Genomic DNA, 13,464 nt, shown 5'->3' with positions numbered 1-13,464 from the left:
CTCAACTTCTGTGAAGTGAGCACTGGGTGGCAGTCCGCCTAACCCTCCTTTATTTGGAGGGAAAATCCTGTTGCTTAAGGGTTGTACAACTTGTTTGTAATTTTTTTTTTTTATTATTTTAGGTTTTTTCCCCTTAGTTTAAATCATAAAATGGTAAGGCTTTCAGGGGAAAGAACTCCACGGGGGAGGGGCGGGCGGAATCCATTTGTGCTTTTTATAAGTGGCTGAGGGAGGAACAGGGAGAACTCTAAATCTGTGTGCTTAACTTCTTATATCATGGCCTTTAGCATGTACGTTTCAGAAGAGAGTGACTTTGTTTAAAATCAAGGCGGTTTAGGGTTCTGGGTTGTTTGTGGAGGGCTTTATTTTATTCGGTTGTTGCAGTAGGCCTTGACACTTTTTTGTCCTTTCAGTTGTGGATGTGAGCATGCAGTGTTCCCAGGACATCCTTCGTATGCTGCTCTCACTCCAGCCAGTTCTTCAGGATGCAATTCAGAAAAAGCGAACAGTCCGGTCTTGGGGTGTGCAAGGCCCCCTCACATGGCAACAGTTTCACAAAATGGCTGGCAGAGGCTCCTACGGTAAACTGCTGTGTAGACTCCTGTCTGTCTGTCTCTACTTGATCCGTCCACCAAACCTCAGTGTCTGGATGCTGTTCAGCCTATTGGAATTCTAAACAGCATTTGACCTTTCTTTAAACTAACAAGAGCTATTAGGCAGGGGAGAATTCTTCTCTTTAGAAAAATAGAAAATATTTTTATATTCCTTAAAATAGTGAATGAATTAGATATGTGTATTTAAAATTAACAGCTTCAATTGCACTGTTTATATACACCTGACACTTCTCCAAGTGAGGGACTGAAATTGCCAAGATGGATTTAATGTTAAAAACAGTAATTGCTTTGGTTTTTTTACTCAAAAGAATTACTCCACTTTAATTACTGTAAAAATAGCGTTAAAAATACTAGCTTTGAAATGCTTGAAAAAGTGTGCTTTATTGCTCAGTAGTTTCAGAACTCTGTTGAAGATCTGAGGTTATCCAGTGTGTTGTCTATGATAAATATTTGGAGTGGCCAACACGTGATGCATATTTACAGATACAAGGTAACTTTTGTGCACTCAGGATTTAAACTGACTTCATTAACATATGAGGTTGATTTACCACTATGTGGAAGAATTACCTTTCACCAGCAGATCTTTTGTAGCTATATTTAGAACATGGTAATTATACATGTAAATGCATGTTTTTAAGTTTTGGTGTGTGGGGTTTTTTTTCCTCTGTGGTCCTTTACATATCTGCTTAAACTATTTACATTTCTTCCCTCTCTTTTTGATGACTCTGGACAGTAAAGATCTGTTCCTGAATGCCTATATACTGATAGAAATATTAAACAATTGTGGAACTTCTTCTTGAGGCCCTGAGAGATTTCAAATAACAATAATTAGATGATGCTTTTTTGTAGAGAGTTGGATCATGCAGGTTTTTCATTTGTATCGTTAAAATGAGAACTATTCAATTTATAATCAGTGCTACTTCTTGTTAGATGCTGGGAACGCTAGTGTTTTTTCTATTCATGTTTCCTAGAAGCAGGATGTTAATTTTAAGCTTTCTGCTTAATATATTGGAAAAAGTGTCTTGCTTTTCCAGGAACTGATGAGTCCCCGGAACCACTGCCAATCCCAACATTTTTGTTGGGGTATGATTACGATTTTCTGGTGCTGTCTCCATTTGCTTTGCCATATTGGGAGAGGCTGATGTTGGAACCTTATGGATCTCAAAGAGATGTTGCTTATGTTGTGGTGTGCCCTGAGAATGAGGCTCTGCTGAATGGGGCAAAAAGCTTCTTTAGGGATCTGACTGCAATATACGAGGTATGTTATTTATGGCAGTTAGCAGTGAAATGGATTTTTGAAAGATTGTTTCTAATACATACTCATAACTACTTATCAGGCTTGTCTCATGATATAAACGCTTCTACACAATGCTGTCTCAGAAAGCTGCTAGAAAAGATTTTAGGAATGGGCACTTGGAAGATAAGGGTTGTTCATACTGCTCACCATTCCTTTTAGTAATAGCTGTTTTGAGAGTCTTTATCTGATAAACGCCACTCAGTGGTAAAACTCTGTATTACCACTTTAATTGTTTTAGCTACATTTAATTAATTAATTAAATGCATGTATTTATTGGATTGTGATTAAGATTAGATGATGTATCAACCTGTTTTTCTTGCATTTAGGAAAACCTGAAAAAAACCATAAAATCGCTATTAAATATTGCATACTGATGTAGTATTCTAGAATTAAATGTTACTTTGGAATATCATAACTAAACTATGAGTTCTCTGTCTTTATATATATGCTCCTTTGTGTGATATTTAACAGTTTTTAAGGCTTACAAATTCCTTATCTTGCATCTTCTATTTTACCTTCTTTGCAGTCATGCAGGCTTGGTCAGCACAGACCTATCTGTAAGTTATTGCCTGATGGGATCATGAGAGTTGGACCTACTGCTTCAAAGAAACTTTCTGAGAAGTTGGTCACAGAATGGTTCTCACAGACAGCTAATACCAACAGCGAAGCATTTTCCAAACTCAAACTATATGCCCAAGTTTGCAGATATGAGCTGGGTATGAAATTTTTTTTTTTAGTGTTTCTTATTTCATACAATTACCACTTACTCCATTCCGGTAGAGGAGAAGAAATCATTGCATTTATTCATTGAGTCTTATTGTTTGTTGCAGTTTTCTGGTTTTAAGCTTGGGGGAAAAAAAAAATCCCAAACCCCCATATATTTAGATATGTGCTAAAATGGCTTCTTACCATCTAGCAGTATTTTTAGGGAATGGCAGTGTTGCTGCCTGACAGGGACATCAGTTGTCTTTTTGTATTGGTGACTTAAATTCTGAAGCAGTGATTTCTGTCAGTAAAATATATGCTAAGGGTTTACTCTCTGTTTTGTTGAAACTATAGACTTACATAGATGAAGTATGCTTAAGAACAGCTGCAATATAAAATTTATGCTTTTTTCTGGTTTTAGGTCCTTATCTTGCTTCTCAGCCTTTGGACAGTTCTTTACTCTCCCAAACAAATCTGGTCCCTCCCTCTAGCCAGCCGGCCTCTGCTCTGCCCCCAGTGACAGCTAGTGCTGGAAATCCTAACACTCCATCATCTGCTCCTGCAGCTCCCACCAGTAGTACTATGACAGCAACATCAAACAGTGCCATGTCTTCTGCAGCTACTACAGCTAATGCAACGTTGACTACCACTGCCCCAACATCCTCTTCTGCCAATATAGGCAGTGGGATACCAACAAGCAAGCCTTCTTCATTTCCGCCTTTTAGCAGTATGAACAATACCACTTCTGCCTCCCTGCCCGCTCAGGCTGCAACGGTCCAAAATGGGCAAACAGGAGGACAGCAGCAACAGCCAACACTGCAAACAGCAGGGATGTCTGGAGATACTACTTCAGTGCCTGCACAGCCCCATCCAGAGGTTTCTGAAAGGTAATGAACTGCAGAGTCAAACCTGCTTCGGCTAAAAAAACCCCTCAACTCCACTAATGTGAACCTATTAATGCCACTCTCGTCCCCTCAATAAAAATCTTTTATTTCTTTTCTAGTCACCAGGCTGCTTTTTAGGGAGAATGAGAGTTCGTTCATGGTGGAGCTGAACTTTTTGGTTCCAGTCTTAGCTGCAGTTCTAATTGCATCTCAGTGTCTGCTGTGGTACAAAAATAAACTTTCTCTTTTTTCTTCTCTCTCTAAAGAGAAAAAATTCACCAAACTACTCACTTCTATATTTTAAAGTGGGGGGAAATAGATAACTGGCACCATCTTAAAGTTCTGCTTTCTGTTATCAAAGTTATAGTAGTAAAGACAGCTCTTACTGAGAGACTGACCTTGTAGGTGTTCTTGTTCCCCAGTTGAAGCAATAGAACTATGTGCTGTTGAGCTTCTGTAATAAAGAAGGCTAAAGAAAAGACAAGCGATACTGAGTTGCTGATAAGCTCACATACAAAAATGAAATAAAAAGACTGGTTTTTTTACACCGCAGTTGACTCAAAGGTCTTTCAGATCAATATTTGACAATTTGATCTTAGTTTTAAAGTAAAAATAAATCTTTATGAAACTCAGCTTTTTGTAACTGGTTTCAAACTTTCATTTCCAGCACTATGGATCGTGATAAAGTTGGAGTCCCTACAGATGGAGATTCACATGCTATCACCTATCCACCTGCAATTGTAGTTTACATAATTGATCCTTTCACATATGAAAAAAAGGATGAGAACAGTAGCTCGTCTAGTTTGTGGACACTTGGACTTCTGCGCTGCTTTTTAGAGATGGTTCAGGTTCTTCCGTCTAACATCAAGAATATAATTTCTGTGCAGGTGAGCCAACATTTATAGAAACATGCCAAACAAAGTATCTTTGGCTTTGGTTGTGTTTTGGAGGCGATAATGCCCTCAAGGTGAAAGTTTCATTTGCTTTGTAAACATTACTTAACAGTTCTACAGCTGTTAAATCATTAAGATCATAGTTTTTAGAGCAGTTTGGGTGTTACTAACCAAAGCCAAATCCTGTAGTGGATTCCAAACTCATCAGTCTTATCTCTGAGGAAATGTAGTGGCCCACTCCAATAACGAGTGAAGCATGGGAAAGCTGCTTGTCCCATCACTGGAATCTATGGTGCCAGCCTGACCCTGCTGGGCTTTAGACAGTGCTCCTTCCTCATAGACATCCAACTGTAATGCTGTCAGCAGCTGCAAAACTAGTTAACAGAGGGCATCTCTTTGGAGGAATCATTAAGATTCTCGTCTAAACAAATTCTTTTTTTCTCTGAAGAAAATTTCAATGAGAATAACTGCTTGAAGTCCCACATAGCTTTGGAAGAAGTGGCAGGAGATACCCAAGAACCAGAGAAATTTGATTGCAAAGTAAAATTCTAAAAGCAGTGTACCCAAATACAATCTCAAAACCCTTTTAATCTAATGATGAAACAGTAATTTTTTTTTCCTCTCTGTAATCTGTTCTAGATTGTCCCATGTCAGTACCTTCTACAACCTGTGAAACATGAAGACCGGCAGATTTACACTCAGCATTTAAAATCTTTGGCATTTTCAGCTTTTACTCAGTGTCGGAGACCTCTCCCAACTTCCACCAACGTGAAAACGTTAACTGGCTTTGGCCCAGGTTTAGCCATGGAAACTGCTCTTAAGAGCCCTGATGTGAGTGTTGTTAATGCGGTTGTGTAAATATGCAGATCAGAGAAATGTCCCTGTTCATTAGATCACTGGCATCTTCCACATTGACTAGCTAGAGTTCTTAGGAATAACTGCTTCCTGAAACTTCATTGTCTGTTCTGTCATCTTTATAGAGACCTGAGTGTATTCGACTATATACCCCTCCTTTTATACTGGCTCCTGTAAAGGACAAGCAAACAGAACTAGGAGAAACTTTTGGAGAAGCTGGCCAGAAGTATAACGTACTTTTTGTAGGCTACTGTTTGTCTCATGATCAAAGATGGCTTCTTGCATCCTGTACAGATCTCTATGGAGAACAGTTAGAAACTTGCATAATTAATATTGATGTACCAAACAGGTAAGAACAAAACTGTTAAATTAATTTTTAGCATGTATGTCTTCTTTCATTGCCCTAAAGAATTAAGTTTGTTTATGATGCTGTAAGAATAACTCTGACTTTTTTAGACTCACTATATTGCAAAACTAGCTAAAGCAAATGGATATTTTCCGTATTATGTGCATATTGTTTTGAGTTAAATTTCTAGAATAACGTTATTTGGTTTCATGTGATTCTTGAGTGTTTTTGTATGTGTGTTCATACTCCCCCCCGCCCCCCTCCACTTACTGGCTTTTGATGTCAGTGTTAGAATGTGATTAATTAAAAAAACCAAACAAACAAACCGAAGTTGCAATTGATGTACTACAATACCAACATTTTTGGGTCCTGTGAATGTTCAGGTTAATACAAATAAGAAGTTCCAAATGTGGCAATAAAAACTTGTTGCAGATGGGTTCTAGCTTTGTTTTTCCTTCTTTCTTAATTCTAGAGCTCGCAGGAAAAAGGGCTCTGCCCGCAGACTTGGTCTTCAGAAACTCTGGGAATGGTGCTTGGGACTTGTGCAGATGAGCTCTTTGCCATGGAGAGTTGTAATAGGCCGTTTAGGAAGAATAGGACATGGGGAATTAAAAGGTAACGTTAGCATTGTTAGAGTCTAAAACTTGATTTGAAGTTTTCATTTTTCAATAATATAAAGTGTCCCTGTTTCTGGAAGAAAACCTAAATAATTTTAGAGTTCCTTTGTATTCGAAACTTAACAGACATGGTTTGCACCACACACTATTATATGTGAAATATGTATTCTGCAGCAAGCACTGTTCTTCTAGACAAACCTATATGCTTTATATCCTCAGACTGGAGTTGTTTGCTGAGTCGCCGAAACCTTCAGTCCCTTAGTAAGAGACTAAAAGACATGTGCAGAATGTGTGGTATCTCTGCTGCAGACTCTCCCAGCATTCTCAGTGCTTGTTTGGTGGCAATGGAACCACAGGGGTCCTTCATTATTATGCCAGGTATTTCAGAAACACACTCTCTCCTTTTTTGGGAAGGGAACTAATAGTTCGGGTTTAGCAAAACTAAGGAAATACTTGATTTCTCTTCCAAAGATTCTGTATCGACCGGCTCTGTATTTGGACGCAGCACCACTTTAAATATGCAGACGTCTCAGCTGAATACCCCACAGGACACATCATGCACTCATATACTTGTGTTTCCCACATCTGCATCTGTGCAAGTAGCATCGTCAACTTACACCACTGAAAACTTGGATCTGGCCTTTAACACAAACAATGGTTAGTAGCTTGGATTTATTCTTGTTTTAAAAACAAACCAAGCAAAAAACCCCTCGTCACTCCCCCTATAATAAGACTGTTTATTCTAATGAACCACAAGATTTATATGGAAAATCACTTGATTTCAGAATGCGTTGTCATATCCTGTACGTAGGGAAACTATAGAAATTCACTGGTCTTGTTCTTTTTCAAGATGGAGCAGATGGAATGGGAATCTTTGACTTGTTAGACACTGGAGATGATCTTGATCCTGATATTATAAATATTCTTCCTGCATCCCCTACTGGATCCCCTGTACATTCTCCAGGGTCCCACTACCCCCATGGAGGTGATATGGGCAAGGTAACTGTTAAATACAGACTTGAGTGTGTGTTCTGTTTGTTTTTCTCCATCTGCTAATTTCTTCTTGTGGAATGAAAGGTTCCTATGAAATGTTTTGAATCAATTGGATATTGGATTGTCTTTGCAAGATTCATGTAATGCTTGCATATTTCAAAATGCTTTGTGTTTTGAAAACTACGGATAATTTCTGTTAAGTTTGTGCTCTCCTAATGTTAAACCATTGCCTGTTGTTTTACAGGGTCAAGGCACAGATCGATTGCTTTCAACAGAATCTCATGATGAAGTAACAAATATACTGCAGCAGCCATTGGCCCTTGGTTATTTTGTGTCAACTGCCAAAGCAGGTCCGTTGCCTGACTGGTTTTGGTCAGCATGTCCTCAAGCACAAAATCAGTGTCCCTTGTTTCTTAAGGTACTGTAACTTCAGCAGGCTGTACAGCCATCTTTCTGGACAGTCTGTCATAGAAAGTTGTGCAGTGTGCAGGGATCTGAATTATGAGAATTACTATGTTTAAAACAAAGTCAGTGCATGTGTCTTGGAATATGTCTGCTTTTGCTTCGAGAGAGGTTGGGTTTTAAGTTTTTGAGCTTTGGCTTTTTATCTTCACCTTTTTTAAGGGAAGAAAAATTATTAAAGGAAGTAGCAACTGTTCTGAAGTGTTCTGCTCTTCTGATGGTTTCTTCGTGGTAGTCTGGACTCCTTTCTGTTTCTGGCTTTGTACTACAGTATTTTGTAAGAATAGGTTGAGTTTCTAGACAGATCTCTGGTTAATGTTTGACTCCCATGGGGACCAGTGGTAGAGAGGGAGGTGCACAAGTGTAATGTAATATCTCATTTACACTGGGTAAAAAAAAAAACCAAAACAAAACATCTCTTTAGGTATTGCAGAAAGCATAAAAATTAGGTTTTCTATGTTGGCTGTTGCCAAGTGATAGCCATTTTATCATCTGTCTGGATATTGTCTGATCTCTTTATCTTTTTACGGCACAGTCAAGACATACTTGGCGCATTTAAGGCTCTACATTAGTATACAGAGAAACTTTCTGTATTAACATTATTCACTTTTGACTTAAATTAGCATCTCTAATACTATGCTTTATTTTCTAATGATACAGATATATCTTCTTCAGCCTTATTTGTGTCTGGATTAGCAGTTCCTCTTGGCCTAAGCTCAGCTGTGGCTTTGGTATAAGACATATTTTTTGAATAGGGGATTTATTATTTATCCTAAGCAGCTCTATATATGAAATATAAATAGACCAGTCTTATGGAAAGCAACTGAACTTCCAAGTCTGTATATTACTAGACATCTTGGGCCACTCGAGTTGCTTTTTTCATAATCACTTCATGTAGCAAAGGGATTAAAAAAAAATTCCTAAAATATATTACACTACTAGCACTGTGCTTTTAGGAGAGATCTGCGTGCATTTCCTTTATATTGATAATTCCTGAACTTGTTGACGGCCTAAGGATAAGATTTGTTTTGGCTTGTGTGTCAGAGAATAGAAAATGACTGCAAGGTATGGGACAAAACCACAGAGGGAAGAAAATACGCTGTAGTTGAATCAGGCAGTAACTGCTGGCATCTTTCTTCCTTTCTTAGGCCTCTTTGCACCTCCACGTGCCTTCAGTGCAATCAGACGAGCTACTCCACAGTAAACACTCCCATCCACTTGATTCTAATCAAACTTCTGATGTGCTCAGGTATTTACGATTGATCACCTGCAAAAATATTGTGCGTTTCCTTTTTAATACTGCTGCAGTGAAGCTACATATTTGTTTCTTTTTCTTGCTGTTAGTTTTTTCTTTGCGTTGCTGATATCCTTTAGTATGTCACAGAGACAATACAAATAGCTGTGCTTTGAGTGATTAAAAGATGGCTTTACCACAGAACAATGCAATTAAAAACAAACATCTCTAAGCCCTTCTTTAACTAGTGTTGATTACAACTGAAAATATTTGAAAGGCAATGAATTCCTCAAGCTAGAAGAGAGTTTGAGGTATAACACAGAAGGTGGTGCATAAATGAGTGGAAGATAGTTATAGTTAAGTCAGAATCTTGCATGGCAATCTTGTGGAAATACTGAAATGCTGAAGTACAAGAGTCTAGAGACTCATGTAAACGTAGGACACTTGTTGAGAAAACGTCAGATTTTTTTCTTCGTGGGTTTTTTTTTTTAATACGTGAACCTCTTGACATTAAGCATAGACAATTAAAATGACAGTTCTCCACTAAAGAAAGTTTAGCTTTGAACTACTTGTAATAACTCTGAACGCATGTTATTTCAGAATGTTGGTAAACCTATTTTATGTTTTTAATACCAAAGAAACTGGATTACATTAAATTAGGACTGTAAAATACTGTTGGCTTGATGGAAGCTTGTTTGCTTTTCAGGTTTGTTCTGGAACAGTACAATGCACTCTCCTGGCTAACCTGTGATCCTGCAACCCAGGACAGACGGTCATGTCTCCCAATTCATTTTGTGGTGCTGAATCAGTTGTATAACTTTATCATGAATATGCTGTGATCTTCTTCATCTGAATTTTGCAAGACGAAAATGAGGAAAAGGGATATTTCACTGCAGGACTAAGTTATAATTCTTCTCAGTGCAAGTTGTTTGTGATGGGGTATGAATCTTGTTACTTCCAGCAAATATTGTTTTGACTTGTGAGAGGGGCACCTATCGCCCTACTGTCTTTGAGTCATCGACTATGGGGGACGCTTTAGAATGATGATCAGAAAGTGTATTATAACATTTTTAGTAGCAAAATTAACCATTTTTCCCCAACCACAGTATTTGTGAAGAGTAATGAGCCATAGTACCCAGTCATGGTTAATGAATATTAGAAGCATGGAGATGAGAAGAAACATGAGGAACAATAAGTTTCAACCTATGGCTTCGGAACATCAAGATGTTCTTGTATTGGATTATAGTACCTAGTATTCAAAAATGCCTGCATCTCTTATTTATTGTAAGTTTTTAAATGTATAAATTGTCTTATATTTCTTAACCTCTTTTATAAAAATTTTCCTAGAAGGTTTATACTGCCTTCTTGCTTTAAAGCAATTGGTCTAAAATATATGTAATCGTCTTAATTAAAAGTTGCAGTAGGTTGCTTTTAGAGTATTATTTTTTTGTAAGGGGTGGGTGGGGACAGTAAATTTGTATTGTCTTGATGTACAGTTTAAAGGGGATAGAGGGGTTAATGTCCATACCATTGTGTGTGGGGGATTTACAGCTAAGCTGTAGTTGCAGAGTACATGTACAGTAATGAAGTTCACTGTGTTTATATAAATTGAAAAGGTACTGGGTCTTACAGCATTTTATATCACACCTTTACAGAGTAACAATGGCAATATATAAGTGATATTGTAGGTGGTTTAACTTGTAGTGAGAATAAAACGAATAAACTCTTCAATTGAAGTTTGTGTTATGGTTCAGGGCTGTGGCTAGATTCTCAGATCTATTTCCAGTATACAAGTTTTAATATTACAAGAATATCTATTGTGCATTGTTGTTACCTAGATATTCTTGGCACTGTGGTGACTGCGTTATTTTCTTCCACATTTGCGATAAAACATGAATCTGATGCGGAACACACAGAAAACTCTTATCCAAAGTCTCCTGTAAGGCTGAAATTTAGCCCAGCTCTAGCCATTTTACAAATGCAAAAATAGTCAATCTTGACTTTAAGATTGGTGTGTGTTTAACTAAAATGTGGTGTATATAGATTCTCAGTGAATTCTGGTATTCAGATTTTATTCCACTAGTAAAAAAACAGCACCAAACCCTGAACATTTTCCTTTTTAATGTATTTTTGGCACTGTGGTGAAGGTCCCAAGTATCAGTGTATGGCCTTCCCCATATCCCCTTTTCAGGCGCTGGCTGGGGCATGTGCCAAGGAGGCTTAGCCCTCCCTAAGGAAGGGACTGACAAATCACAAGGCTTTCCTAAACGTCTCCCTCTATCTACAGTCACCATTTTTTTTCTCAGTAGTTTCCTTCCTTTCTCCTAGCACATGCCAAATGTCTGATGCTGCTCTAAAATAGCCCCTACGGGTGCTGAAGAGCAACTGCATACGCTTTTTCTGGGTTCCTCATCTGCCTGCCAGATTAAAAACTTAACTCCTGCAGTGCTCACGTGAGCCTGTTGCGATAACCCGTGTCCTGGGTCTTAATACTGTCCGTCTTGCTGGTTTAAACCTTTAAAGGAGCAAGTTTTAAGATCCATTTGTGCACCCGCTGTTAATCCCCTACAAGGAAGAATTCGCTTGCATTTATAAAACTTACTGTGTTAATGAAAATCAGGTTTTGTAAATGCAAAATACCTGCCTGAGATCGTTTTTCATATAAACAGTCTCACTGAATCATGTATATATTATATTAGCAACTTTTTTGGTTTTGTATAAAGAAGTTGTACAATTGGTGATGAAAATTTCAGTCATTTCTTCACAATAACATGAGTGCAATCAGAAGCTAGCATATTTTGATAAATAGGGTTAAAAACTGGGTCTGTCCATTGCTTTATCTTGATAATGGTAGCGCACCGCAGATTAAACAGCACGTTTTTGTCTTACAGAAGGTTTGTTTTCTCATTTGGCTGAGATTTTTGAAGTGGAAAAGTGCTCCTAAAACTGGAATTTTCAAAGCATATGTCCCTTTTTTTTTTTTTTTTTAAGCTTTGTTGCTAAGTGGTCATTTTTAACCCTGGCTCAGTTAGCCAAGTTCCAAGGGCTGGGTTTTGGTATAGCTTTCTTTGTGTTAAATCTGACTTGTGTTCATAAAGGTAAGTGAATCAGCTGCCTGAACATTGGTGTAACTGTATTCTGTTACCTGGACCACAGCCTTCCCTGTGAAACTCTTCAACTGTGAAAGCTGCCAGTTTCCCACTTCCCCCCCAATGGAGTTAAAGTAAATTTTAATATTGTAACCACTAGAAAAGATTAGGAGGGCCATTTCTGGAGTGATAGTCACAGCCGGCAATGTACATATCAAACCTGCCAGCACCATGGAGCCAGCTACTACATTGGGCATACTTTTTTTGTTAGCTACTTTCATTTAACTGTTTTAAGTGCACATAATAGCTGGTTTATAAATGAAATTGTCACAATCCAGTAACTGGGTTCTTTAGCAAGTACAAGCTTAAATATTTGAAAACTTCAGCTCTAGCTTCTCAAAATGGTCTTGCAAGAAAATATTGTTCTGGCAGTGCTCTCTTAAGTAGCTGTGGAGGTTTACCTCCTCTTAAGTATCCAATGAAAGAAGAATCTGAGATTCTTCAATTCCGTTTAAAAATATGTATTTTAACGTAGCTATTACTGTATTTAAGCTATTTAGTCACCTTTGACTCACTACTATTTGAATTAGCAACAGGGTCTTCAGAAATCTAAGACCAGCAGGCCACCAACTGTACTTGCAAACAACCCTTATATTTTAAAGTAGCTGTAACATTTAGCTCTTTCTAACATTTCCTGAAATAATTAAAGATAAATGAATTTATATTTAAATCCTCAGCTATGTTCTTACTTAGCTGTCAGTTATGGCGCAGATTATTGTATTTCTATATTTACCTCCGTTGGTAATTTTAACTTCATGTGTTGCTATGAAGATTTGCAGATGTCTCTAATCAAGCACTATTTGTTAATACTGTAATATCAAAATATTATGTCGCATTATTTTAAAGCTTTCAAAAATAAGAGTAAAATGTTTTAAAAAATGCTATTGCACCGTATAATTTGCTGCACAACAGTATGGCACAGCATATCAGTCTGTTTTGATAGTAATGCTGCATAAACAATGTTGTGATCTGGGTTTCTTTTGAGAATTCATTAATGAGGTGACATTGTACGACATTACTGTCTCGACAACCTCCAGCTGGGAAGGTTTGGGTTTGGTTTTTTTTTTTTTTTCCGTTTTGTTTTGTTGTTTTGTTTTCTTTTCTTTTCAGTAAAGGACCCAGGACTATGCTTCATACTTAAAGGTTTTTTTTTACTATTATTATTATTGTTTGTGGGTGTACTTCTTATTTTCAGTGGAGTAAAGTTTAATTTACAGTAGAACTGGATTTGGGACCTACCACAATCCTCAGGGTCACTTTTTCAGGACGTTACTGATCTAGCTTTAGGTTTTTCCGAGTAAACTGGACGCGAGGACCGTGCAGAGCGATTGGGTTGGGATGACGCAGCCCCTGGCCTCGTTACTGGACATGTCGCCTTCCCGCCCCCCGCACGGCTGTTCCACCCTCTCACAGCC

At 37.9% G+C, this 13,464-nt stretch overlaps 1 protein-coding gene across 1 annotated transcript in view; it reads left to right on the top strand.

Annotated features, from left to right (window-relative positions):
- MED13 (mediator complex subunit 13) overlaps positions 1-10,288 on the top strand; it is a 54,995-nt gene extending 44,707 nt beyond the window's left edge. The window contains exons 17-30 of the mRNA XM_009578782.1: positions 414-581; positions 1,649-1,872; positions 2,438-2,627; positions 3,038-3,503; positions 4,168-4,387; positions 5,033-5,224; positions 5,374-5,597; positions 6,067-6,209; positions 6,431-6,589; positions 6,683-6,868; positions 7,062-7,210; positions 7,449-7,622; positions 8,815-8,915; positions 9,607-10,288. Coding sequence (XP_009577077.1) covers positions 414-581; positions 1,649-1,872; positions 2,438-2,627; positions 3,038-3,503; positions 4,168-4,387; positions 5,033-5,224; positions 5,374-5,597; positions 6,067-6,209; positions 6,431-6,589; positions 6,683-6,868; positions 7,062-7,210; positions 7,449-7,622; positions 8,815-8,915; positions 9,607-9,739 — 2,729 coding nt within the window. The 3' untranslated portion in view covers positions 9,740-10,288. The remainder of the gene's footprint in view (positions 1-413; positions 582-1,648; positions 1,873-2,437; positions 2,628-3,037; positions 3,504-4,167; positions 4,388-5,032; positions 5,225-5,373; positions 5,598-6,066; positions 6,210-6,430; positions 6,590-6,682; positions 6,869-7,061; positions 7,211-7,448; positions 7,623-8,814; positions 8,916-9,606) is intronic.
- Positions 10,289-13,464: the final 3,176 nt, after the last annotated feature.

Source organism: Fulmarus glacialis, unplaced genomic scaffold, assembly GCF_000690835.1.
Source record: "Fulmarus glacialis isolate BGI_N327 unplaced genomic scaffold, ASM69083v1 scaffold12065, whole genome shotgun sequence".
In the NCBI taxonomy this organism is placed as follows: Eukaryota; Metazoa; Chordata; class Aves; order Procellariiformes; family Procellariidae; genus Fulmarus; species Fulmarus glacialis.
Note: the sequence above shows the minus strand (reverse complement) of the source record. Positions and strands in the feature narration are given on the sequence as shown.